Raw genomic sequence first — 27,267 nt, 5'->3', positions numbered from 1 at the left:
CATAGAAAGATGCTGGGTCAGGTAGTAAATGGCCATCAACTGTGATTGGATGGCCATCGGCTGTGGCTAGTTGGCCATCAGCTGTAGCCGATTAGCCAGTTGGCCACTGATATAACTGCCGCGGCTGCGCTGGGGAGGGGAGTCGGACGGTTGGCAGAAAAGCGGACAGCAGGTCACACGTCGTGTGAATCCAGTCTCCAGTGAGACTATAGTGGTATGACTCCCCTATCTATGGCTCCGTGGGTGTTCCTTTTTGGCCTCACCATGTCCTGCGTTCTTATGTGGGGAGCAGGAACAGAGACCCTGCAGGCCGCCCCGCACAACATATATAAAAACATTGTTTTGACACCTTGATCTGAGAAGGGGTCCATAGGCTTCACTATACTGTCAAAGGGGTCCTAGCACACACAAAATGGTTAAGAACCCCTGATGTAGATATTTTTAAACCCTTATTAGCTATAATAGTGTACAAATCTGTGATGAACAATTATGCAGTTTCAAGAAGGGTAACGTGCTTTCCTCAGGTAAGAATGGTTGATCAAATTGAATATCGATGGCAGGGAAATTACCTTGCCTGAAAAATCACTGTTGTGCCCCTTAACTTGGACCTAACTAGACTGCAAGTGCATAGAGGGCAGCTACCTATTCTCTAGATGTGCTATATAACCTCTCTGTGCCTGAGTCTCCTCATCTCTTAGGTGGGGATGATTGGATTATCTAACTCACAGGATGGTTGTGGTAATTAAATTGGATGATACGTACCATGTAAAGCACTTGGCACAGTGCCTGGCACACGGTAGATAATAAAAAATTCAGCTATTATAATATTAATTATTATACTGGATTTGTCAATTTCCTTCCCGGTTCTCCACAGCATAAAGAAAAAGCCTTTAAATATATTAGTCAGTAAATCCTTGAACTGTATTTTTTGAGTACACAATCTTTTAAAACAGATGTTATGCTTTGTAAATGTTTGGTAAACCCATCATTAAAAAGTCATCGAATGGTTAAAGGCACAAGCTTTGAAGTCAGAAAACTGTAGGTTCAAATCCAAACACCACTACTTATTACTTATGTGACCTGAGAGCTTCTTTATCTTTTCCCAAGACCATTTCATCACTGGAATCATAATACCTACTTCATAGGGTTGTTTTGGGGACTAAATGAGATAGTACATGTAAAGTACATGGCATATAGCTGAGATTCAATAAATGATATCTGTTCTTTTTTTTTTTTTCTGTTCTTCTTAATGATTGCTAAATGCATGGCAAACTTGTGAAGTGGGAGGATTCCCTTAATGTATCACACGAGGTTCCCTGAGTTCTGGTCCCTGATCTCTTCCCAGCCTCCACTCTCACTGTTCCATCTCTCACATCTTTTTCTCCAGCAACAGTGACCTGCTTTGTGATCCACACCTGGCCCCCAGAATACATGCTGTTCTCACCTTCAGGCCTCTGTTCTCCACTCTGTCCACCTTGATTGCCCTTCCTGCCATCCAGAGCTAACCTCTCCTCCACCTTCCCACAGCAGGTGCTCCCCACCCCCTCCTCCCACACACCAGGTCTCCATCATCACTTCCCATTAGTACTGTTTTTATTTGTTTGTGTATCTGTTTTGCCAGTTAGACCGAGTTCTTTGTGGGCTTGGTCTGTGTCTTCTTTACCTCTGAATCTCCACTAACCCCGTACCTGGCACAGGGCAAGTGCAGAGTAAGTGTGGAATCACTCCATCAGAGAAGGAGGTGTCCTGTGTATCTGCTTTCTGCTCCACCCAGAAAGCCAGCAGCTCTGTCTGGAAGTGGAAACCCCCTCTGCTGGCTGGGTTTATGTAGAAAGCTTTTTGCTGCTTGGAAGTCTCTCTATCCAACACAATATATGTGAAGAAAGCAAGCGTCCACAGAGAGGAGCTGAGAAAGCCCTGTCCAGCCAGCCTTCCCATGGAGGTAGGCTATATGCCAATACAAGCCGGACTTGTATGCAAACACGTGACAGCTTTCTGAACTCTATCTCTGAACTATCTAGATTTTTCTATATCTAAGTTATATTTGCTCTTCATCAACCTGGATATAGTATGCAAAGCTGTAATGAATTATTAACAATACTGCTTGAGAGCAAGGACTACAACAGGAGAAATGTCAAGGGGACAAAATCTTGAGTTTAATGGTGCCAAATGCCAAGAAGGAAATACTTCCACCAGGGCCTCAAGGTTATGCACAAAGATAAGAGGACACAGGCAAGTCTAGACGCAAAAGGCCCCAGCAGTTCTCAAAACACAACTTAAATAAACATTTATAGAACTAATATATTTTGTTATAACGTTTAACATAAATTAACTATAAACAAGAGGGAAAATCATAAACACTGTAATTAAAAACAATTCAGTAGGCTATAAGTCTACACAACACATATGAAATTTCATATTCTACTACCTCCTCTGGCTTTTACCCAAGAACATTAAAAAAAAGTCAATAAAGAAGAGAAGGGGAAATTAACACATCAGTTAAAAAAAAAGGCAACAAAAAAGAAGGGAAAATTAATTCATCTAAAGGGTTGGCTGTTGAGAGAGCAAACCGAATCCTCAACAGTCAGTGAGAATTCAAGGACCGTATTCTTTGCACTGGTCTGGTCAGTGACCTCCAAATGCCTCTTTCGTCTCTGATTTGGGGTTCTGTCAGGAGCCAGGGTTGTAGCTTGTTTCTGGTTTTCTGGGCCCTACAGCAGAGTAGAGTACTACCCTCCCTCTATTTCTGCAAACTGGTGGGGGGAGTAAGTGGGGAGGGGGAGGGGGGAAGGAGGAAGAGGAGGGGGGAGGCGCATATAAGACACACAGAGCCTTATAGATCCCATATACCGTGTTTCCTCGAAAATAAGACCGTGTCTTATATTAATTTTTGCTCCAAAAGTTGCATTAGGGCTTATGTTCAGGGTATGTCATCCTGAAAGATCACGCTAGGGCTTATTTTCCGGTTAGGTCTTATTTTCGGGGAAACAGCATAAGACCACTTGGGAACAGGCATTTGTCGGCAGCCCTTTGCTCCTAATCACAGGGTTGATGATTGCGGCACCTGGAAGGAATTTCAAATCTGTGGAAGCCCGACCTACAGGGACTCAGGCAAGCGAAGCTCCACGAGAAAGAGGGTGGCTCTGCCCTGGTTAATGTCCAGGTGTTCAACTTGGTAGTGTAAAGTATCCACCTTCTTTTTCCTGCTGCTCTCAGAACCAATGCGGTGTGGATTCCAGTAGGAGGCAGCCCCGGTGGCGGCTCCCTAAGATCTAACTCGGCGCCGCAGGCAGAAAGTGTTCGACGTCTTGACCACAAGGTGGCAGTACGTACTGCTCTATGGCTAAGGTCGTGGGCTTGTGAATGAAGCGAACTGAAGGGGGGTGGGGAGTGCTGACTGAAACGAAAATCCATTTGAGTTTTATGTGAAAACTGAACATCATGAATATTTTGAACTCTTTTCAGGAACCAATAATTATTGAATTCTATATAGTCAAAGTATTCCACGTGTGTAAGTCCTGGAAGTCTACCGCTTGCCCCCCCAGAACATCCCCACATCTCGTAAAGCGCGGGTATGACCCGGGGCACCGGCCTGCCTCGCTCTCCGCAAATCTGCCCTTTCACCTTACCTCAGCTCTAGCCACAACCGGCAGTTTCTCGACACCCCCCAGTGCTCACAAATCGCGTCACTACGTGTCTTGAGAGGGTAAGGGTCAGAAAAGAAAGAGCAAGTTTGGGAAAGTAGGGGAAGCTAAAATCAAGTGAGGAGAAATGGACAAAACTGAGGAGAAAGAGGGAGTGCTGAGGTGAGGAAAGCGAGGGGAAAATAAAATGAGGGAAACGAAGGGGGAAGACCTTGAGGAGAGAAAAAGAACCGGCGCGAGAAGGGGTAGATGAGGAAATACGGAAAAGGAGAAAAAGAAATAAGGAAAGAAAGGGGGCGAAAAAGAAAGGGAAGAGCGAAACGGGTAAAGAGAGAGAGAGAGAGAGAAGAAAGACGGGGATAAGAAGAGCAGAGGGAAGGGAGCGGGGCCGGGGGAAGGGGGCGAATGGGGAAGAGAGAAGAGCGAGGGAGGGAGAAGGGGCCGGGCAGCGGGGAGCCGGCCGGGGGAGCTGGCATTCCCGGAAGCTAGGACGGAGATCGCCGTTGGGGTTCAGGGAAGAGAGGAGAGAGCGAGTGTGGTGGGGGGGGGGGGGGCGGACATAAGTGAAGTGAGAAGAAAGGGCCAAAAACCGAGGAGAGTTTGAGCGTGCTTCTGTGAGTTTTGTTTGAGGCGTTTATTGGGTCCTCCTGATGTGTGCCTGGCACGCTCAGACTCTCTTCAGGGGCAGCCGTTTCCTTCACCCTTCAAAACCAGGCTTTTGCTTCGCAACCGCCGAAAAGAGACTTGTGGAGGGCGGCGGTGTTAAGACTGTAACTAGACGGGCTCTCGAGGGCGGCGTCTCTCCTGTAGGGGGACCCGTCCGCGGTGGGACGAGGGACATTTGCCCTCCCGCCGAGCTCGAGAGCGGGGCGGCGCAGCGGCCCCAGTCCGGCGGTTGGTAGATTTCTGGCGGAGGATGCGCCGTGAACGGCGAGAGAACCCGAGCCCAGGCGCTGGGCGCCCGGTGGGAGGGAGAGCGGGGCCGGGCTCCCCGGAGAGCGGGCGAAGGTGTGAGCCACCGTGTGGGTGTGAGGGCGTGTGGGTGAGGCGGGGCTGGGGGTTGGGGGCAGGCCGTGGGGCCGGAGCCCGCCGGGATAGCGGCGCAGGAGCAGTCTCTGCCGCCCCCCCGGGGGTAATTTACTGGCTGTCACGGCCCCGTGCGGGCTGCTGGGCGTGCAGCTCGTTCTCTGGCTCACTCGCGCTCCGCTCCTGCCACTGTTCAGCCGGCACAGCCCAGGGGAACCCGAGAGAGGGCGAGCCAGCGAGCCAGGGAGGGAGGGATCAAGGAGGAGGGAACGACGAGGGCGCGCCTCGACTTTCCCTCGGCCGTGCTGCCCGCCCTTCCTGCTGCCACAGGTCCGCCCCGAGCCCCGATCACACTTGGGAAACTTGGGACAACGTTGGGGCCGCGTGCGGCACCTCGGAGGACGGCCCGGGCCTCTAGTGAAGGGGGAAAAGGAGGAGGAGGAAGAGAAGGAAGTGAGCCCCAAGGATCCGCTCCGAACTGTTTATCCAGCTGTTTCTGTTCGTACCCAGAGCAGCACAGCCAGAAGGGGGCCGATCCGAGGGTGGTTGGCTGGAGGCGCTAATTTCCAACTCTTCTCGCAGCTTGTCTTTTCCAGACACCCTGGAGTCCCCTCAGGACAGCCCGGCGGGCGCGCACCTGCCAGCCGCCCCCGACCTGGCAGGTCAGGCTTCCCCCGAGCCTGAGAAGATGGCCCGGCCCAAGACCGACTGCCGCTCACCTGTCGGTCTCGACTGCTGCAACTGTTGTCTGGACCTGGCCCACCGGAGCGGGCTGGGAGACAGCAGCGGGGAGAACAACAACCCCGGCAGCCCTACCGTGAGCAACTTTCGGCAGTTGCAAGAGAAGCTGATCTTCGAGAACCTCAACACCGACAAGCTCAACAGCATAATGCGGCAGGATTCGCTAGAGCCGGTGCTGCGGGACCCCTGCTACCTGCTCAACGAGGGCATCTGCAACCGCAACATCGACCAGACCATGCTGTCCATCCTGCTCTTCTTCCACAGGTGGGTGGCCGGCCAGATGGGTGGGCGCGCGTCTGGTGTCGCACCAGCCTCTGCTGGACTCTCACCTGACAGAAGGGGCCACTGGGACACTGGGGAGGTCGGGCTCACAGGTTGCTGTGACTGGACCCCAAAGCTCCCCAGGATCCTTATGGGGTTGAGGGGACTCCTGGCAGGTGGGAGCTCTGTTTTGAAGGGTTCCTGCAGAGGCTTTCCTAGGGAGGTGCTGGAGTCTAGAAGGTAACCAGAGTCCTGGATGGTCTGGGGTCGCTGGCGGCACCCCTTCCTCCAATGCACAAATTCCGCCATCACTTTGGAGATTCTGCGGGGGGATGCTCTTGGGATCTGGGTCCCAGCGTTCTCAGAAGCCCATTTCTAACTACCTATGCAAACTCTGACTGAAACTGCAAGGGCGTCTAAATTACTGAGTGGCCCTGACTGACAGTGAGGACAAGCAAAATGTCAAGACAAATGAAACAGCTGCTGACGTGTGGGAGGCTGGGGAACAAGAAAAATTAAGAGACCGGTGAGAATTCTTTGGGACTCTGGATGGGAGGACCCCCACCCCCTCTATGGATCACAGCCTTCAATTTCCGATGATGGCTAAAAGCAACCTCAGAGAACTTCCTAGGATGAGAGAGTGGATGAATCCATGTCATCACACGTGTGTGTTCAGACTTTCTAGAAATCCTGCTGAAGGGCAAGGACAGGAGAAGGGAGGGGAGAAACATAGTGGGAAGCCCCAAAGTGGCTGCTGTCCTCTAGTCTGAGACACTTTGGTAAGAGCTAGTCTTTGGTGGGACAACTGTGGCCATTTTGAGGCAAAGGAGACAACTTCAGGAAAGCCAGCCACCCCCCTGTGAGTTTGGTGTTCTTGGAGCCATTGGAACAGGGCACCAGCGTGCGTGCATGTGTGTGGACAGGGTGGATTTTATTTTTTCTCAAAGATGCAGGTTATATACAAAAAAGAGAACCCTGCTGTGGGAGACCTGGAGTGTGTGGAGTACAAGTCATGGCTCTACCTCACTGTGTGAGCCTCAGCAAGTCACCTGACCTCTCTGGTCTCTAAGGTTCCTTCTGGTTCTGAGATTCCAGGTCATGGGCAGGTGGTGTGTGCTCAGACAAGCTAATAAGAAATTGTGAGCACATGTAGAATATTTGAATAATTGGACGGCTTTTCAGAGAGGCACCAATAGAACATTTTGAAGGCTATCGAGATAGGCAGGAACTACCCTCAGTCAGTGCTCAGACTGTTTGCCTCCTCAGCTCCAGAAGTTCCAGGAGGGGCAGCAGGGCTGCTGACTTTTTAGCATTATCATAACAAGTTGTATTTCTCAGGCATTTTCAATGCCATCAAAGCCCTTTCTCATCTATTATTTCACTTTAGGCATCAATTTATCTCATTTTCTCAAAGAAACCAGGCCGCGTATGAACAGATTTCTAAGGAATCTTCATTTCTGGTGAAAGATTACTACAAGTGTATTCAGACCACAGATGCTGTAACCCTGCCGAGCAAAAGCCCCGACAGGCTCCTAACAATCCAGCTGGGCTTGGTAGGAGAGAAGCGGGGTGTGTGTGGGGGGGAGGGGTGGCTTGGCAGAGACACTTGGAAACAGCACCTGTCACATTTGCACTCTTTCAACTGGGAGAGAAACTGCCCCAAATGTCCTTGATGATGTGTAAGAGGGGACACTTCCCCAGCTTGGTTCCTAGGCTCTGGGCCTTCGAAAGTCAGATCTAGGTGAGTGAGGTGTGAGGCTGAGAGCTGAAGATCAAAGTGTTCTCTTGTGCCACACCTTGGGAGGCTTTCTGGTTGTCTGGGTTTCTTGAACAGAAAGACCTCCTTTGTCACCTGGTCCATTGACACCTGTTTATTGATGCTTGGTTCTTCGCAATGCCTAGAAATGCTACAGAGTAGGGATGGGGGCACTGGTGGAGGGAGCAGGGCGAACTATTGGGAAGGTGAATGAACCTGAGCACCCTGCCTCCTGGGATCATAGCGACTCTTGGTTGGTTCCAAATAGCTAAGCAGTGAACAGCAAGCCCTTCCTTGAGGCTGGGGAGTGACAGGGTCCTGTGGTGATAGCCTTCCAGTTCTAGCAAGATGAAGCATTCTTGCAGTTTTTTCTTGGCAACTAGGACCTTAGGGATTGGGGATTCTGAATTTGGTTTAGGATTTGCCCAGAGCGACATGCTCCTTAGTAATAGTAGGAGACTGTTATTGCTTGGTCACGGCACTTCTCCAGTATCTAAGCTGGACAGTCTTCTCCTGAGTGAAAATTTCCTCTTTCTTCATTTATTCCCTGGGTTTCTATCTTTATACCTAAGCCATCAGTTTTACTTCTGTTCCATTTAATGATTTGACATTTTAAATGCCATCATTTTTACTTCTATTCTATTTAATGATGTGATATTTCAAATTCCTGCTTGGGTGTCTTTTTCTTTTAATTTGTCTACTTTGAAGGCCACCTCTTCTCCCGGAAAAGAGACTCTCCTTGGCTTTCCAGGCCCCCCCCCCCCCCCGCAGCCCAATTGCAGCCCATTTCCCTACTGGAAGAGCTACTATATTCTTGGGAGGGAAGGGCAGGGCACATTCTTGATTTCTATCTGGTTTGTCTGCTTTGACCTGTCCCTCCCTCCAAACTTAGCTCTTGGTGTCCTTGGAACACAGAATATAAGCAATTTGAGGGTAGGGTTGTGTTTTATACTCACTTGGTTTTCCCTGGATTTCCAGTTATACAGCCATTACTCAATAAAGGATTTTGGTTTGGTTTGGTTTTGGTTAGATGACTGCTTAATCGTTAGTGTAACAATTATAAAATGTAAAGATTTTACAACTTTAAACTAGTCTTGGGAAATCCTTATTAAGATTTAAATGTGATTTTGTTTTCGGTTTGAATCACATGTGTAACTCTAATAGCCTGGAAGAAGTCCTGATGCTTAGTGCTGTGTATATGCACGCGAATCGGGAAGGGGTGTGCAGCTTGTTGGTATGTAAATGGTGTCGCTAAACAATTGGGAGGTGTGTTTTGAACACCATCCCTTCGATCTTATGTTAGGTAACTAGTAACTATAATAGATTAATAGCTAACACTTACTGGGCATTTGCAGTATGCACTAAGCATTATGTCTGCATGATTTCATTTAATATTTATACCAACACAATGAAATGGGTGCTATTGTCACCCTTCTTCATTTTATAATGAAGGAAATTGAGGCTTGGGAAAATTAAGGAACTTGCCCAATGCCTCACAACGAAAAGCAGAGCAAAACTCTAAAGATCAGTCAGACACTAAAGACTTGTCTATTAAGAAAGAATTGTTAAGCAGAGGTAAATATTAGCCAAGAGACTAACCAAATGGTTAAAATGTGCTTATTAGGTAGGGTGACCAAGTATCCTGTTTAGGGACACAGGCCTTTTGATGCTCAAACTTGAACAGCCCCGGGAAACGGGGATACTTTGTCACCCTATTATTAGGGTCTCCACCTTATCATTTGAATATACTTCTAAAACTGGAAAATTTAGGCGGCAAATAAAATATGCTGGGCAAACAGCTAAAACTTCCAATGTAAATGTAGCCTATGAAAAGAACTGGCAAAGGTGAAATTTGAGGGGCCTTAATTCTCTGATCAGTACGGTGTAGCAAGCGGAAAGGGGAGCTTTTGCCGTATTCTGTTGTTGTTGTAACCTCAAATTTATTTCTAAGATTTTATCCAAAACTTCTTTTTTTAAAACTTTTTTTTATTATTATTGGGATGACAATTGTTAGTAAAATTACATAGATTTCAGGTGTACAATTCTGTATTACATCATCTATAAATCCCATTGTGTGTTCATCACCCAGAGTCAGTTCTCCTTCCATCACCATATATTTGATCCCTTTACCCTCATCTCCCACCCCCACCCCCCTTAACTTCTTAATCAGCTCTATCCTGCCTTTGGTCCCTGAGCACACCTGCCCAGGATAGTCTGAGATATTCGGAATTGGAGCTCCCTTTCAGCTCTAAAAGCCCTCGGAGCCTACCTTTAAGCTTCTCAACTGGCACCAACTAGTTCCCACACTTAGATGCTCAGAAAATAACAATAGCAAAGATTTCTAATTGTTTTATGTGTGCTAGATTCATTTAACCTTCCCTGTTGGGTTGATATATAGTAGTAAGGGGAGAGATCAAGTTTCCAAGAAAAATTTATTGCATAAATAAATATTCGTGCTTCTCTAAGTGAGTCTTAGAATTCATGATTTCATAAATGTATATTCCTGGACCTGACTTCTGAGGACGTAGCCACTTACATGGTGTGACTTGAGGGGCAAAACTACTCTCCCGCCTGCCTGCTTTCGTGCCTAAATTCATACTCTAGGATTCAGTTCTCTGTCCAGGTACCATCTAAAACGCCTCTCCCATAGCACAGTGGTATGTGGACCACACCGTGAGAAACCCTGAATTAGAGATTGCAACCCTTTGTCAACTAATTTGACATTTGATTTTGACGATGGAGTTCTTTGCTGTTGAGAGGTTTTGAGTTTCTGTGTGGTTAAGCCTGCCTTTCTTTGCCTTTGTGATTTTTGCTTTTGGTATCAAGCTTCAAAAGTTCTTCCCTAGCCCAAGGTAATTTAAAATAACTATTTCCTGAGTGCTTAGTGGTCTGACAAAGAATAGGCACTCTTAGATTAAGGCACATTTCCTATTAAAAACACAAATGCATTTGCAACTTAACATTCCTGGTTTGGATACCTCATCAGAATCTCGATATAAAAGAAACTGTCTTTTTGCTAAGGCACAGATGGGAATTCTATGTGCTAAGCGGCCTATGAGTGACTCTAGTGCTCCACCAGCACACCTACCATATATATATATATATAATGTATATAAACTATCTGTGTATACATATGCATATATTATACAGAGAGCAGTAAATTGTATATAACAAAATGTGTCACTCTAACCATGCTAAGTATATCATTCCGTGGCATTAGGTACACTCACAGTGTTGTGCAATCATCACCACTATCCAATTCCAGAACTTCGCCATCATCCCAAACAGAAACTCTGTAGCTATTAAACAATAACCTCCCCCTTCTCCCCTGGCCCCAGCCCCTGATAATCTCTAGTCTATTTTCTGTCTCTGAATTTGCCTATTCTAGTTATTTCATATAAGTAGAATCATATTATATGTGGCCTTTTGTATCTGGCTTCTTTCACTTAGCATCATGTTTTAAAGGTTCGTCCATGTTGTAGCATGTGTCAGTGCTTCATTTCTTTTTATGACTGAATAATATTCGAGTGTATAGATATTCTACATTTTGTTTATCCATTCATTCTTCCATGGACACTTGGGTTATTTCCACCTGTTGGCTTTGGTGAGGAATGCTGCTATGAACATTGGTGTACAATTATCTTTTGGAGTCCCTTCTTTCGATTCTTTTGGGTCTCTTCCTAGGACTGGAATTGCCCAGCACCTACTTTTCAACCCAATTTTGTGGTCCTCTGGTCATAGTCAGTCCATAGAAATATAGTAACTCATGAAAGGAGCAAATGTCTGTTTCTTTGAGGAGAACGCCCCCCTACCTGAGTCAGCTGCTGGTGCCAGTGATTATAATGTAAAGAGAGCTAAGAAGTTTAACAAAGTGATGGAAATACAAGTTTTATGGGAGAAATGATGTGTTTTCTGGATGCTCATGAATAAGGGACAGGCAAAATTCTTAGTATGTCTCTCTCATGAATGACCAGGGTCTACCCTGGTTTGTGTCCCAGGGCTCACTTTTTAAAGGACTAACGAGTGACATCTTTACTCATCATTGACTGCTTTGTGTGGATTTGTTCATCCTTCATTCATGGTGACAGCTCACAGGGAGTAGGGTTCTCTGGGAATGGGACGGGGGAAAGCCAAGTTTGGAGACGAGAGGTAGGGATCGAGGCTATAGTCCATGAAAGGCCTGCTGCAGTATGGGGCTCTGGACAGCATGAGAGCTTGGGAGGCCTTGGTGGAAGGTTCATGCTCTTAAAGAAAAGTGGCAGGACCAGAGCATGACTTTTACCTGCTTCTCCAGTTTGCCAGGAGTGGACCCATGTGAGTCCACACCTCAGAAAATAACTCTTTCCAGGGTGACCTTATTTTCCCTCTCCTCCTGAAGAGAAGGTTAACACTCTTGCTTATATTTGCACTTCCAGATAAACTAACAAACTCTCAATTCCAGGTAGAGCGTTGGCTCCTTTCCAGAACAGGTCCTGAAGGCCAGGGAGTCTGAGTCAATGGAGATGGATGTGTCTGGCCATGACTGCTAGGGTCTCTGGGTCCCCTGAGTGATGGAGCTCAGCAGAGCCCTTGCCCCCACGTTCTGGGCTGGTTGGGAGGAATGAGGGTGGTCATGTCTGCACCTGGTGGTGGCCGTTGTGCTGTGTTTGCTCATCGCAATTCTGCTTCTACCTGAACTTTCTCCTCTTATGTAAGACATCCCTCAATATAACTACAAAGCCGTGATCGGCAATGGCTGGCTGAGTTTACATAACTAAGTGGTTGGTCTCATGCAATATAGCCTCTTGAGCCCCAGAGAAGCCAACACGCTGAGTGGGACTGAAGCTTGGGGCCATTTGGTGGGGCACTCTGTGTGCTTGGTGCACTCAAGGGAGAGCATTCCATGACCACAGGGGTCAAAAAGACAAAATGTCCCTTTTAGATGAAGAGAGCAATAATGGCCCAAGACATGCTGTGCTGTCCCAATACTTGCAATAATGGGAGAAGGGTTACGGCTTCACTGTGTGTCGCAGCTTTTTCAGAGCAGGCCCTCTACACAACCCCATGGACTAATGGGAACCTTGTGAAGGTCAGAAGGCTAGATCTCAAGTCTCAAAGCAGGTTAGGTAAGGAGGCAGGGTAGGGAAAATGGCTGTTGGAGGCCATTGTCGAGCTTAGTTAAGGCGTCTGGGTGGGGATGAGATGGGGGTCTGTGAGAGTAGAAAGCAAGCTTTTGCAAATCTGGACTCAAGCAGGAGAGAATCTTATCAGCAGGCAAGACTAATTCACTTCTACCTTCTAGCTGGGAATCCCTGCCCCAAAGTAGCTATCGCTCTTTTGGAAACAGTGTAAGAGGTGTGAGATCACCGCCAGCACAGGAGACTGAATGGGAAGCTTTCCATTGTGCAGACACTAGCCTAAGGGGAAACAAGAGCTGGAAGCCTGTTTGGTCATTGATGCCCCAGGCACGCTATCAGCCTTCCTCCCCTGGGAGCCACTTGCTTCAAATAGGCCCAGCCTGAAATCAGGCCCTTGCCTGTGGACAGAGCACCACAGGGACATACCCCATCCTTCCTCGAAGGAAGAATTTACTCACGAACAGCCTTGGGTATTCACCTCGCTTCCTCTTGTCTTCTCTTCAGGGGAGATGGAGAGCAGCTGCTCACAGCTTAGGGGTCTGGCCGGGATTTGGGATTTCCCCTGAGCTCTCTAGGCCAGTGATTGGCTACAGTTATCCCTGAGGAAGTGGGTGAGAAGTGAGAGGAAGGGAGATGGTTCCAGCGGCTCCTTCCTGGCTTACACCCCACCCCCCCACGCACACACACACACACACCTCCCATTTAACCTCACTCCCAGACTAGACTGGGCCTAGGCCAGCCTGAGGGCTCTGACTCATATCGCGCACAGTGCCTTATGTAACAGAGATAGGTTACTGAAGCATCAAGCTTCTGCTTGTTCAGTGGCAGGCCTCTCTGGGGCCAGGATTCAGAAGCCTGCTGGGGGTCTAAATTGAGCTCATCATACTCCCAAAGGAAAAGCCTGCTCTCCCTAGTGTCAGGCAAGCAGTCTGCTCAGAGACAAGTACTAGGCTGCAAAGGTGATCCCCCTGGAACTCCCACAGTCAGCAGTAAATGTAGGCAGGCAGGTGAGCTGCTGTGGGCTGAGTGTGGTTTAGGGCTTGTCGGGGGAGGGAGCCCCCTGCTATCGGCTGATGTACCTTGCTAAACGGACAACCTGCTGCCTCGGGGAGGTACAGAACAGGTCTCAGAAGTCCCTCTTCCTTTTTTATCTGCTTGTTGGTTCAGGAACTACTCTGGGGACCCCAGGCAGAAGGGTTTATTGGAAGCTGGAGGAGCTGTTTAAAGAAGGCCCTAAAAGAGCCAGTTCCCAGCCCATTCTCCATGAAGTCTCCAAGTTCCCAGGCCGGCCTGAATTCTCGATGATTCTCAGCTGTCTTCCTGGCCTATTCATTAAATTACATTACTGCCTTGGTACAACTGAGCCCCCAGTGAAGTCAGGCTGCCTGGATTCTATGACATGTTTTTCTAATAAGCTCATTTGACTATCACAGAATAGCCCCATGAATCTAATATTCCATTGGCTCAAAGTTTGTGACTAAACCAGTAGGTCCTCTTCGTGCCTTCCCTTGCCTTTACCCAGCCTGTCCCATTGTTTGCTGGCGGGTAAATGCCTCACAGGCTGAGGGTGGCTCGGGATGCTGCTCTCCAGGCAGAGAAAGAAGAAACAGGAAATAAAGTAAAAAAAAAAAAAAAAAAAAAGTAGCGTGGGGATAACCAGTAGGTCTGGTTGCATCCAAAGCTCAGACACATTCATCCTCAGACAAGTTCAAGACCATCATCTCAGTGCTTGAGAGAGCTGGGCTTCCCAAGTCCCCTTGCTCACAGCCAGAATTCGGTCAATACCGGGGGCCTGAGGTGGAAATGCAGCATTTCCCTTCCTCAAGACCTCTCCCAGGCTTCCAGCCACTCACTTCTCCCTATCCTCCTTGCTCTTTCAGTTCATAGTCAGTGCCGAGTGAAAAAAGAAACAAACAGGGAAAAAAAGAATAGAAAAAAAACCCTGCTCAGTGTTAAGGCAACATACTCTGCCTGCTCAGGTGCACAGCAAATGAATGATGGCAGCACCTCATTCAGCCTTGTACTGAGTGACCAAGCACTTCAGTGAGTCCATCCCTCCTATTTGACCAAGGGCCTGCAATTTATTGAGTACTTACTATGGATTTATCGAAGGCCTCCCTGCTGAGCATGGTAGAGGACACGGGAGGTGGCAGAGACTAGGACAGGGCCGTGGGGAGCTGAGAGTGTAGCCAGGGGAGGGGAGCAGCTCTACCCATGGCAGGTGGGGAACAAAGTAGTGCCCCTGGGGCTCTTGCTCCTTGAGGGAAAAGCTTCAAGCTTATGGTGCCTGGGGTCTGCTGGGCCAGAGCGTGGGCAGTGCCAAAGCAAACTAGGAAGGGAGAGTCTCTTTATGGTGGCAGCTTCTAGCAGAGCCTTAAAGAATGGGTTGGCTTTGGCATTGTGGTAAGTGGCTGCAGGCTTTCTGGTCAGGAGAGGGGAGGGGGACCTTGCCATCCAGTGGGGCTCATGGGTAGAAAGGGGCTGGCCTTGGGTGGGGATAGCGAGGAATACTTTCCATTTTTTCTGGGCTGGAACTCAGAGTCACCAAGGTTCAGGAATGAGAAAAAGGCCCACTCTGGCCCTCTTCCCATGCCCATCTCAGACTCGGAGCAAGCTGGCCCCTAGCAGTCTCTGCTTAAGGACCCGGGCTAGCCCTGGATGGATGGAGGCCTTTCAGGACCTGGGAGCAGGAAGGCACCTCCCTTGGTGCCTGGAGAAAGCCCACTGGGACCGGGAGGGTTGAGCTTGGTAGTGCAGTCTGGGGCTGGCACCAGAGGAGCCTGGGATATGGCTTCATACCTGTGCACCTCTGGCCTCAGTCTCTACTAGGGCCCTTTTGAGGTGGGTAACTCCGGTGGGGTATCACGGTGCTCCCATGAGAATATACAGATGGTGCCAAAAAAATGTATACACATTTTAAGAAAGGAAAAAAACTGTATTAAAATTACGCTGATGGTAACCACTTTGAGCACCTCTTGTTATTGCAGAAGTCAAAGTGACTTGTATTCATCTTTTGTTATCAATATGTATTGAGTATTACAATTTTAATACAGTTTTCCTTTCTTAAAATGTGTACACATTTTTTTTTGTATATACCATTTGCCCAAGTCTCTCTGGAAAAAAAGTTGCTGGTGGCCCCTCAGGGTGTCATTTTAGCCTTGTTCGCACGTGGGTCAAACCCTTTTATCCCAGATGCCCAATAAATGAAGGCCCTGGAGCAGGGCTGAGCAACAAGGGAAGCCTCAAGAAGACAGGAAAGGAGAGGGAACTGGGGTAGGAAAAGGAACCAGCCTCAGGTCACCTTAGGAAGGAGGGTGTTGCTTATGCTCAGCAGTGCACCTTGGCTTTCCGGGGCCCTTTCCCACAGGTACTATCCTGCGCATCCGTTTCCCACCGGTGCTCTGGAGAATTCACACTTAAGTTCACGAACAGATTCAGTCAACAACAAATCTTGCACACCTTCCATGTGCCAGGCTCAGTGTTAGACACTGGGAATAGAATGGGAAACTCACAAAAGGCACGGTCACAGCCATCATGGAATAGTCAGTGGAGTGGGGGAGATGGACATTAACCAAATAGTCACACTAATGAATGTGTAATTTCAAACTAAGTGCCAAGAGGGAAAAGGAATGAGCTTGTGTCAGAGAGCATAACAAAGGATCAGGCAAGCCTTCCTGAGGAAGTGATACTTGAGCTAAAGAAATGAATCTCGAATGCTGAAATTCTAATCATCAGACCCAGGCCAAATGAGACATTTTTAGACAGAGGAGTTTCAAAAGATCCCCTGAAATCATATCATGTAGGTAGCTGCTCACACCCATGATAATATCTTTGTGGCCAGCAGGTCAAAAAGTAGAGGGCTGACAATATTCTGACAAGAGGAAGAAATGAGTTTCAAGCCCACAGGGCAACTAGTACTTAATCCTTTGCTAAAAATAGTCCATGACAGTATGGAAATGTGTAAAGACTGGCCCTGGGAACTGGTGATAAAGTGGGTATAGCGGGGGGGGGGGGGGGGGTTGTTTTTGTAAATTATTTACTGTAAAGGAAAAAGAAAGGGGAGGGTCGTCTGGGCTTTCTTTGCCCTTTGCAGGCCTCCTTCTAAGTTACTATGAATGTTTCTCATTGTACAGAGGCAGTGGGGACAGTGCTTTGGGCTGCACGCCTTTCTGAGGCTCTAGGTGTAAATTTTCTGGTCTTCAAATGTCAGATATTTGTCTGAAAAACAGCCTGAGTGCAGAAGGGAAGGGAGGCTACACCTCTGAGAGGGGCAAAGAAATTGATCGAGGGGCTCCAAAGAGCTTTCATGGCAGAGGGAAAATTCCACACAATGTCAAGGCAAGTGACAGCTGAGCGCTCAGCGTGCTCCAAGGGAGTCTGATTGTATAGGGTCCAGATAAGGCTGATAAGACTTCTTTAGCCAACAGGAGGGAAACCTGGGACTTCAGAGGGCTGTGGGGCCAAGCTGTAGGAACTAAGATGAGTGATCTAAGACGAGTTCAAAGGTGGAGTGGAGGGTGGTAGAGAGAGAAAAGAGAGGTTGAGCTTCAAATATAAGAAAAGTCACAACTCAGAGATGGTGACTAGCTGTTTCCAAACCACACTAGGAACAGAACAAGAGGAAACAGGCCTCTACTGTAGCATGAAGAATTGAGATTAGATAGCCGAAAGTACTTCCTGACTGCAAGCATTCAGAGAAGCTAGATAAAATTACCATGGGATGTTATATGAATTTATAAATATGGGGAAGGTGGTGATAGTAGCAATAAAGAACTGGATAAAACTGTGAGCGGGCTGGTTATAAGGACCATGGACAGAAGGAGACAGACAGGTGGGGAAAGCAAAGGAGTCAGAAGCAGGTGCTTCCTAAGGAAAAGGAAAGTGCATGTGTGATATGTGTAGATGAAAGTGTTTTCATGAAAATACTTTCCTGATAAAAGTGTCTATGAAATTCCATTGGAGGTTACGACTAAGGAGCTGGTAGGGTCCGTTCCCGCATCCTTCTCCCTTCTCATTTCCTGGCCAAATTAGCCTTAGTGGGGCACCCACCTTCCACAGTTGAACAATTTTGGGGAGCACCCTGGGGGCACTGGAGTAAAACTGCCCCCCCCCAGGTACTTGGAGAGGAGGAGGATCTCTCCTTTCATGTACACAGCAAACGTCAGACAAAGGAGCTACAGTGTCAGTCAACAAACCAGGCAGGATCCTGAGGCAGGAAACTTACACTCTAGTGGTGGAGACAGATGTCAAATAATCAGCACACAAATAATCATATCATTGCAATACATTGTAATGAAGGAAAGTTGCAGGAAGCTGCGACAATATACGCTAAGGGGGCTTCCCCCGGGTGACAAAATCCTCAAAAAGAAAAGAAGTCACCTTGTTAAAACCATGGGCACTGCATGTGCCCCTCTGGGGGGAATTCTTGCCCCAAATCCATAGCGAAGGAAGGGAAAATGGACCCAGTCACTATTAATGCCCCAACATGTGGATTTTGAAGCCCGTCCGGCTCACTGAGGCACTCGGATAGCAGCAAACCCCCAAGGAAATGTTCTCATTGCCAAGATCAAGCAGCCTTGATTTAGGCAGAGTGATTCGCTAAGGCCCATAATGGCCTATCAGCTGAAAATCAGGATCAGGAAGGCTGAAGAACTCATCATTTGCCAGATGAACAGGGTGAAGGTCAGTGAAGAGAATCAAGAACTAATGCACCAGAAATTATACTTGAAACTGGCCCCCAGAAACAACCATGTCTCCAAAATGCTGTGTCTTCTGTCTCCTATTCAAATGTGGGAGGCTTTGCTAGCATGTTCTAGCATTCGCGGCAAGGTGTGCACTGGACTGTTGAATGCTGGGAAGCCAGGAGCCTAGAGCGGGATTGGGAGGTGCTGGCACTTGTGAGGGAGCTGGGAGGGGCTTCTCTGCTTTCCGAAGGCCCTGGAGGGGCCGCTGAGGAGCAGAGAAAGACATTAGCCACCGTGTGTTCGTTCGTGAGGCGCAGGGCCTACCACTGACAGACTCTCTGACTTGGCTAGTGACAACTCTGGACCTCAGCTTCTTCATCTAGAAAATGGGGGAAGTGTGGTTGTGAAGGTTAAGTGAGAGGACGCTCCCAGGAAGCGCTCAGTAAGACGGAAGCCTTCGTTATCTTAGGCAAGCCATATGTGGAGCCAGAACAAAAGCTTCCCTGACTTGCCTTGCCTCCCTCTGTCACCAGTGCCCTCACTGACCCTTCCCTTGCTCCATCAGTCAGGAACCCTCTCCTGCTCAGAGCCAGCTAACACCTGCCACCCAGCCTGGCCGCTCTCTCCCTGTCAAGGCTTGCTTGCTCTCTGAACATTCTTCATTCACACTCAGATATGACTGAGAAGGTTTTCTTCCACTGGGGGGGGGGGGAAGGGGGTGCGGGGGCGAGCTGCCAGGAGCTTTGGAATTTTTACCAGACATCAAAACCTACAGAATCACAAGGTCATCCTGCTGGCACAGCTAGCAAATGGAGAAGGATCCCAGAGCGCAGTGGAGCTGGGTGCTGCCTCTTCAAGACCCGGAGCTTTCTCCCTCCTGGTGTTGGCTGCCTGCACCTTCTGCCTCCACGTGCATCTTAAATGGATACACAGAGGCTCAGAACTCGTAGCGCTTTTGCAGGCCTTCAGTCTGACTCCCTCCCATTACAGACGAGGAAACTGAGGCCCAGAGTGGGGTGGGTACATGCCCAAAACCAAACAGCCAATTAGTGACCAGCTAAAAAGAGAAACCATATCTCCTGATTCTCTGATCCAATGGCCTTCTGACTTCTCATCTCTAGACAGCTGTGCACATCCCATCCCAGTAGGTACACAATTTCTCCATGCCAGGAGACCAGCTTTGGGTCCACCTGATGCCAAAAACGGTGTTTTTTTGTTTGATTTTATTTAATGGAATTGACCAGTGGTTTGGGTGTTATGGAGCCCCAGCCCTGGAATTCTGCTTCTGCTCAGGCTGGGGCTGCATGCCACAGCCACAGTCATGCAAGGGGGACAGAAAGGCCTGCTGTTTCGGGTTGGAAAAGAAATCAGTTGCTGAAACATTGGTCTTTTTGAAAGTTCCAACCACAGGGGCTGGCTGGCAGAGCCGCCGTCTGGGCTCCCCCGGAGGATCCGGCCCTCCCCTTCAGTCTGGGAGTTAGTTTAGGAAGCTGGCCCGGCCTCGGCAGAAGATCTGGAGGGCAGCGTTCGCCCCAGGAGCTCCAGCCTTCCCTCAGAGCCTGGGAGCCCCCAAGGCGCTCAGAGCCGGGAACTTCCTCCCGCCTCCACAGCCGAGCCAGCCCAGGCTGGCCACGGGACTCCCTGAGCACTTTTTCTTCCGAGCCTGGGAAAGAGTTTTCAGTTGTTGCCGCCCTAGCCCGGCAGCTATAGAGTGAGGAGAGAGAGAGCTAGAGAGGGAGAGGGAGAGAAAGCGCTGGAGAAAGAGAGGGAGAGGGAGAGGGAGAGGGAAAGGGGGAGGGGGAGGGAAGGGGAGAGAGAGAGAGAGAGAGAGAGAGAGAGAGAGAGAGAGAGAGAAGGGAACCAGCCCCAGCCAGGCAATCAAGGCTTCCCTGGGCAGTGGTGAGATGAAGGGGGAAAGGCTGGAGGAGCCCCAGCTTGTGGAGGAGCCCCAGCTTGGGGAGGACTCTGAACTCATGGAGGAGGCACAGTTCCTGGAGGAGCTACAGCTCGAGGTGGTGGAAAGTGGGTCAGATTTGGATCCAGAAGATCTGGGTTCGAGTCCCGACTTTGCCACCAATCTGATGCTTGAGCTTGAGTAAGTAACTCCCTGCCCTTCTGTGGGCTGCTTTCCCTACTTACAAAATGGGGGAGGGGACAGACAAGATGGTCTCTAAGGTCTCTTCCAACTCAGATAATTCTGGAAGACCACACCTGTGTGGATGGGATGCACGGAAAGTCATTGAAACCCCTGATTGTTAGAATGGTGGGGGTGGGGGGGAGAGGGTTCACATGAACCAGGAAAAACAGGAGAAGGTGGTAAATGTGCTAAAAGTCATGACCCCAAGAGGGAGTCCAGGCTGAATGGAACATTAGGGTCAATGTTCAAAACTCAAGAATGATGGGCTTGGAATGAGGGAGTGAGGAGAACCAGGGTGTTTGGGGGTGTGGTCAATGCACAGTTGCTAATGAGCCCTTCCACCAAATGTCTCCCAGTGGCTCCTTCATCCTCAAAACTCAGGTATTTAACCCAGAATGTGTTTTCTGAGTTCTTCATGTGTGTCTTTGCAGAAATTCTCAATCAAATTGGGGGCATTTTCACATCTTGGATGTTCACGTCCAGATCTAAAATAGAGCCTGAGAGGGATGAGACTGGCCACTTATCTTAGAAACCTCCTTTCTTGGTAAATCCCCTCTCTCACCAAACCCACCAATGCATGACTCAGTGCGGGGACCTTTGAGAATTTGGTGGCTACTATATATAGCTACTCTCCCCCCACTGATGCACAGAGGAGCTACCAAAAACCAATCTGCTTGGTGAGTGTTGGTGTTTGGTGCATTTCACGGCATTCAGATTTCTTCAGAGTTGGTCATCCTTCTCTGGGCTATATGGTGAGCATCTATAAGCCATAGTAGGTAACATTTCACTAACCAGAGAGTTCCTTGCCATCCCATGCGTAAGAACTTGGTGTTCCCTACGTGGCAGACCATCTTCAATGTCCCCTGCCAACCATGTACCCACCATCGTCTCCACTACTGTGGAGACTGCAGTGGGGAGAGTGACTAGAAAAAGAACCACCTCCACCTGTCCAGACACCCTCCCGCTGCCCTAGCACCCTCACCCTGACCACCGCACACCCCACTCCCTCGCTGCCAGCCCTCTTTCTTCTTAGCTCAGTTTGTTCAATAATCATTTCTTGCCACTCAATCCATCATAGATTCCTAAGGTTGAAAGAGATCTCAGAATTCCCTCAGGGAATAGGGCTGCACTATACCGAGCCCTTACGGTCCTCCTTGGCGCCTTAGAGGCTGCAGAAAGGGGAGATGAAGGGAGAAAGGGAGGGGAAAAGAGGGGAGGACAACAAGAAAGAGGGAGCTGGACTGTGCCACCACCCTCACCAATAGAGTTGACACCTCTAAACAAACAAGGACACAAATAAGAATCTACATATGTCCTTTAAAGATTGCAAAGTTTGGATCCTCACCTAGCATGCTCTTCTCCCCAGAGGGTTCCATGGACTAGAAGGTGTCTCCCTAGTGGTGGTGGAAGCTAGGGGGCTTTGGGAGCTCCTAGAGCCCAGTGCATGGAGCTCCCAGCCTCAGCCCCAACTCGCTGGGAGCCTTTCTGCTCCTCTAAGAACTTTGTATCCAGAGACTCTGAAAGCAAGAGCAGCCTGGTGAGATTAAGGAGGGTGGAGGGAAGGGTGGGGTGATTATCTATTTATAATAACAACAACAAACATATGTAAGCCCCTGAAGGACCTTAACTCTCCAGCTGACACAGGAATCTCTTCTAAAGCATCCCCAGGGGTTAGGCACGCCCACTTGGCTTGAGGGCTTGCAAGCTGGCTCCCTTGTTGGTCAGCCCTGATTGTTGGATGGTCCTTGGGTTTAGCCAATATCGCACACGTCTTTCTGCCTCGAAGAATGCTTTGCCCCCACTTAGCGTGTTCCTGCTGAGGGCCTCCTTTGTCTCCTGACCACCAGGGGATCAGGCTCAAGGACCCGGCAGGGGTCACTGGCTTCCCAGGGAAGTCTGTGTTCCAACTAGGGGCCCCATGTGATCCTGGCTCCCCCGGCTGCTGCAGGTTGCTGGGGCTACTGATGTGGGCTGGGGGCACTCCAGCCGAAGCAAGCCCTAGGGCCAAGGCGGAGGAAGTCCACTCCACAGAGGGCACTGTCCGAGTTAAGTGAGGTCTAGTGTGCAATTCTCAGCAGGGGAAATAGCTCGAGGGAAGGAGCACTTGACTGAGAATAAGGGCCCTGTGTTCTGTTGTAAACTCCAGCCTTGGCTGGGGCTGGCACCTGAAAGGAGGGAAATAATAAGGGCCAGGGCCCTAGCCCTGAGAGGAAGGCGAGAGAGGCAGGCTCAGGATGGTATCCCAGCCATTCGGGCGGCCTAAAGCCCTGCCGGCTTTACATTGGAGGAGGAAATAAAGCCCTGCTTGTTGGAGTTGGGGACCATCTGCGTGCACTATACAGAGACCACTGTTTCCCTAAGCGTGGTAAACATACACTGGTGGTGTGCAAGCTGATTTTAGGTGGTAGGTGGACCAACTTTGTTTTTCTATTTTTATAGCTATTTATTTATTTAACATGTATTAGGGGAAAATGTATCTAATCCATACACCCTGTGATTTCAAAAATATTTCTAAGGTGGAGACATTTTTAAGAAGTGAATCTGCTTTAAGTTATTTTAGAGAAAATAGGAAATAAATAGCCTACCGACAGCACTAATATATGGCCAACATCTTGACAGGGGTCAGCAAACCTCTGGATGGGGGCCATAGACCCCACCGTGTTAGCAGAGGCAGGCGAGAGGAGCCAGGGGGTCATGGAGGCCGCATGGTGTGGTTGGAGATCGGCTTATCCATGTATGCCTAGTTTGAAGGCCCCCTCTGACAGCCCTATTGCAAGCGTAAGGACACCCTGCTATTTTTATATCCCCGTTGTCCTGCTCTGCCCCCGTGACACTCAACACTCCAGATTAGCAGCAGGCCTTTCCCTTGCTCCAGGCCACTGTCTGTCTCTGCCACACTCCCGCGCACATGGGGAAGCAGCCGCTGAAAGGGTGGTGGGGCTGTCTGTCCTCACCAGCTTCCACGGATTTCTTCTCAGCATTGTTCATGGGCGTATTCAACTCCAACGTAAGGAGGTATTTCCAGGAAGCAAGTCAAAAAGGTTACAATCTTTCTCTGAGTGCACAAAACCACAGGAGAAGGGCAGGAAATAATGTCACTGAAGTAATTTCACATGAACTTGGGCCAATTTCCAGACAGATTCGGACATATTTTGTGGGACAACTGTATAAAATCACACTGGATAGAAGGGTTGCCACTTCCTTTGAAAGTTTGTGATGGGCTCTTTGGTCTACTTCCTCCTTCCACTGCCATGAGATAGAGGCCATGTTCATTAGTCTTGCTTCCTCCCAGGACTCACCTTGCAGGTTATGAGGGTAAGCCCTGAAAGGAAGCAAGGGAGGTGAGAGAGGTTTGGGGTCTGGTCTCCTGCCTTCCGGCTGGGTTGTGCCTCAGCAACCTTGCGTGACTTTCCTCTATTGTTGTATCCCTGGAACTGTCTTTAGCAAAAGGCTCCAGCAGGGACAGCTGAGCTTCCAACACCTCTAAGAAAGGAAATACCACACCATCCTTTTGGTTGTACAGGCCCATGTTTAACAACCTCTGCTCTCTAAGACTGTTCCTCCTAAATCCTGTCCTCTAGCCTTCTTGTGCACCACTTAATATGCTTAAATGGTAGTGCTTATTTATATACCTTGTCAGCATTCTTTTCCAAATTAGCTAGATCGATTTAAAAAATAAAGTCTTTGGACCAGCTTCCATTTTTCTCCATCCTTTAGACAATCTCCAAATTGCCCACCAGACGAGCAGGCACACCTTTGCATTCAGCCAACCACCGCAATCTCTCCTCTGACCAGTGACACACATTCGCAAGATGGCAGGTTAGGAAAGGAGCAAAGCTAACTGGACCCAATCACCTGCCCTAACACCCTGAGCTAGCTGTCTTATAGGAGACTGGAGCAGTGTAGGGTTTCATTAGTGGCCGATGGCCATGGAATAGAGACGGAAGATGACCTCATAGTTCCTATGTGCCTTTTTCCTATTTAGAGCACCCAGGATCATGTTTGTTCCTTAATGATACTGAATTGTGTACTAACGGTTCACTGCAGTCTCTGTCTTCAGCCGCCCTACTCACCCACACAGTCCCATTCTTGTATCTGGATAGAGTCACATTTTGATTATTCCTTTATTCATTATCCCTTTTGTGGGCTATCCATAGCCATCACTAAATCCCAGGTTCCCCATCCTTTCTGCCTAGTCTCTGGGTACTCAGGCATGCGGGGTGACTTTGACAGCAGTCCAAGACGAACATACAGAAAAGAAGGTCCTTGCGAAAATAAATCATCCACTCACACACAGATACCAAATATAATCATAGTTGAATTTCACGTGGCTGCGGGGAACATCGGACATGTTGCATGGGTAATCAAAATAGAAGATAATATTTTTAAAATCATGTACAGCTCTTGGAAATTGCACTATGGGTCTAATATTTTTCAGTAGTTATTTCTTCCTAATTATTTGGACTGATAGGAAAATGAGCTTGCATCCCAGAGTATATGGAAACCAGGAGGGAAAACTGGATGTAGGGAGAAGCTAAGTTGAGCCCAAGCATTGCCAGAGACAATTCACAAGTGGAAAAGCCACCCAGAAATACTTGGAAGTTGGTTTTCAGACATACAGAAGTCCTTCCTGGGTCTATGAAATGTGTCATATGCATATTATGCCATGGACTTGTCCAGGAAGGTCTAAGGGGCCTGTCCACTGATACCTACTTTGATTTGGGGAGACACAGGGCCAGAGAGTCAGCAGGGAATCTTGGTTCCCTTCTCCCTCCTCAACATGGCTTGATGGCTATATCACTGTGCCTGGTCTAGTCGTCTGACCTATGCAAGTCGGAAGGAGGTGGTGCGATTCATCTGAGGAAAATCACGTCTGAGACAGGAAGGGGCACGGCAACCTCTTCAGCCAAGGATTTATGTATCTGTCAGAGGAGGGAAGTGTGAGCTGAGAAATGACTCCCAGAAGTGCTAGAATTGGAAGAGGCAGCACTGCTACCTTTCACAGTCAGTAGTGTATTCATTCAGAATCTGTGCTACCTCAGGAGGCTGGCATCCCAGCCCTTCCTCCCTTCCTGGAGTACCTTCTCCCTCCTCGCGCCCTTCCTCCCTCACTGTCTTCTTCCTGGCTCAGGGCACACGTAAGAAAACAGCAGTGCTGGCCAGGTGCACCGTGCCAGGGGCCGAGCTGTAGGTGAAGGAAGGAGAGCAGAGGCTTGTGCTGCTTTTTGCATGGCACTTAGAGGCCAAACGGACGAGTCCCAGCCCCTCGAGCTAGCCCCGGCAGCTGGAGGCTGATGCCATGTCGCCACAGTGGCACTGCGACAACCTGGGTGGGTGGAGTTCCTCCAGTCCCTACAGCCTACACAGGCCAGGGGGCTCACTCAGTCAGGCTCTCCCTAGATTTAATGCTTGCTGTCTTTGTGAATTGATTTTTGCATTTTTGCCTGCCGTGCGTATCTTGGCTATGGGCCCTCTGCTGAGCCTGGGACTGTCTTTGCTCCACATCCCTTCCCCTGCCAAGAGGCTGCCAGACCCGTTCCCTTGGCAACCTCATTAGGCTCCCGCGGTGTCTCTGGGGACTCTAAGCTGGGCAGCAGTGCTCCATCTTTAGGGCTGTAGTTGTCCAGATGGCTTCTAACCTCTCCAGTGCAAATGGACCCCAGATGCAAAGTCCACGCCAGCTGTCTTTGGGAGCACCCACTCTGCTCACGTCTGTGCCTGGCATCAGTGGAGACAGAATCCTGGCCTCCAGGTGCAGCTCTTTGTGTGTTCCTTCCCTGTTCTTTGTCTCCGGGCAGGGGCTTGGCCAAGGGAGCAAATTCCACCACCCCTGCCATGACAAATTAAGGACTGTCCCTCTTCTTAGGAAGCAAGGGGTGAGCCGTGCCAGGCCTTGAAGCCCAGTAGGGAAGGTGAATGGCACCCCCACTCCAGACCTCGTTCCTCCTCAACCTGCACTAAGGGACCCTCATGGTCCCTGCATTAACTGGGAGGAGGTGAGTATGAATTCTTGGGAAATGACTGTCTAGAGAGGATGTGGGATCTCCCTTGTGTTAAACCCACTTGCCAAATCTGAAACATTGTCAGCTGGGGTACAGGAAGCAAGAGCATCCCTTGGATCATGGTGACCTGGGGAGGATTTGTTTTTGATACTCTCTTTTCTCCCTCATTCCCCCTTGTAGCACAAGCTCCCTCAAATTATCCCCAGCTGCTCAGGGCTCTCAACTACAAGGTGATATAGCTCACGTTCCAGAACTTTCCTCATCTCCCAGCATCTTAACCATTCCCTAGGAGGAGGCTTGCTTTCTGCCATTGCTAATGTGATACAATGAATCCAGCGAAAGCGTAAACAGCTGATCGTAGCTGAATGTCGTTCCCCTCCTAAGTCACAATTCTACAGTAAGGCAAGTGAGAACTGGGGCCCACCTGTGGGGTCTGGACAAGGTTCCTTTGACCTCTAGCTTCTCAAATCACACGAAGCAGACAGCTACCCTCTCCATCTATGTGTAAGGCCATGCCTGGGGATGTGTGTGGTGGACGGACGTTAGCAGAGGGGCCTGGGAGAGTTCTGGCTGTGTTCCCCCCACTCCCGTAGATGGACAGACACAAGGGGATGGGTGTCAGCGCGGGGGGGGGGGGGGGGGAGGGGTGTCAGCTTAGCCTGCAGATCAGGTCGCTGAAGCCGCCCAGGCCTCTGTGCCCTCCCCCCACCAGCCTCACAGGCACTTTTACACGATGCAGGGGAGAAATTAGAAATCCCTCCTCCTGTGTACCTGACTCAGTTGACTTTTTAAATACCTGAGAAAACAAGAGGGAGGCGGTTACAATAGCAAAACCATTCTTGCTTAGAGGGAGAAGCTCCTAGGCTTACAGCCCTTCTTCAGAAGGGTCTGTTGCAAAG

General features: G+C 49.1%; 1 protein-coding gene across 3 annotated transcripts in view; it reads left to right on the top strand.

Annotated features, from left to right (window-relative positions):
* Positions 1-4,293: 4,293 nt before the first annotated feature.
* The window catches only part of TSC22D3 (TSC22 domain family member 3), a 60,206-nt gene continuing 37,232 nt past the window's right edge, over positions 4,294-27,267 (top strand). The window contains exons 1-2 of one of the 3 annotated variants that reach the window (XR_012493558.1): positions 4,294-4,652; positions 5,253-5,675. Coding sequence is in view for 2 of the 3 variants with exons in the window: in XM_019715202.2 (XP_019570761.1) it covers positions 4,561-4,652; positions 5,253-5,675 (515 nt within the window). In the remaining variant the exon portion in view is untranslated. Of the gene's footprint in view, positions 4,653-4,723; positions 5,001-5,252; positions 5,676-27,267 lie in introns of those variants that run through there. The other 2 variants (XM_019715202.2, XM_019715204.2) reach the window with 2 other exon arrangements.

Source organism: Rhinolophus sinicus, chromosome X (genome assembly GCF_036562045.2).
Source record: "Rhinolophus sinicus isolate RSC01 chromosome X, ASM3656204v1, whole genome shotgun sequence".
In the NCBI taxonomy this organism is placed as follows: domain Eukaryota; kingdom Metazoa; phylum Chordata; class Mammalia; order Chiroptera; family Rhinolophidae; genus Rhinolophus; species Rhinolophus sinicus.
This window is presented reverse-complemented; position numbering and strand designations above follow the sequence as displayed.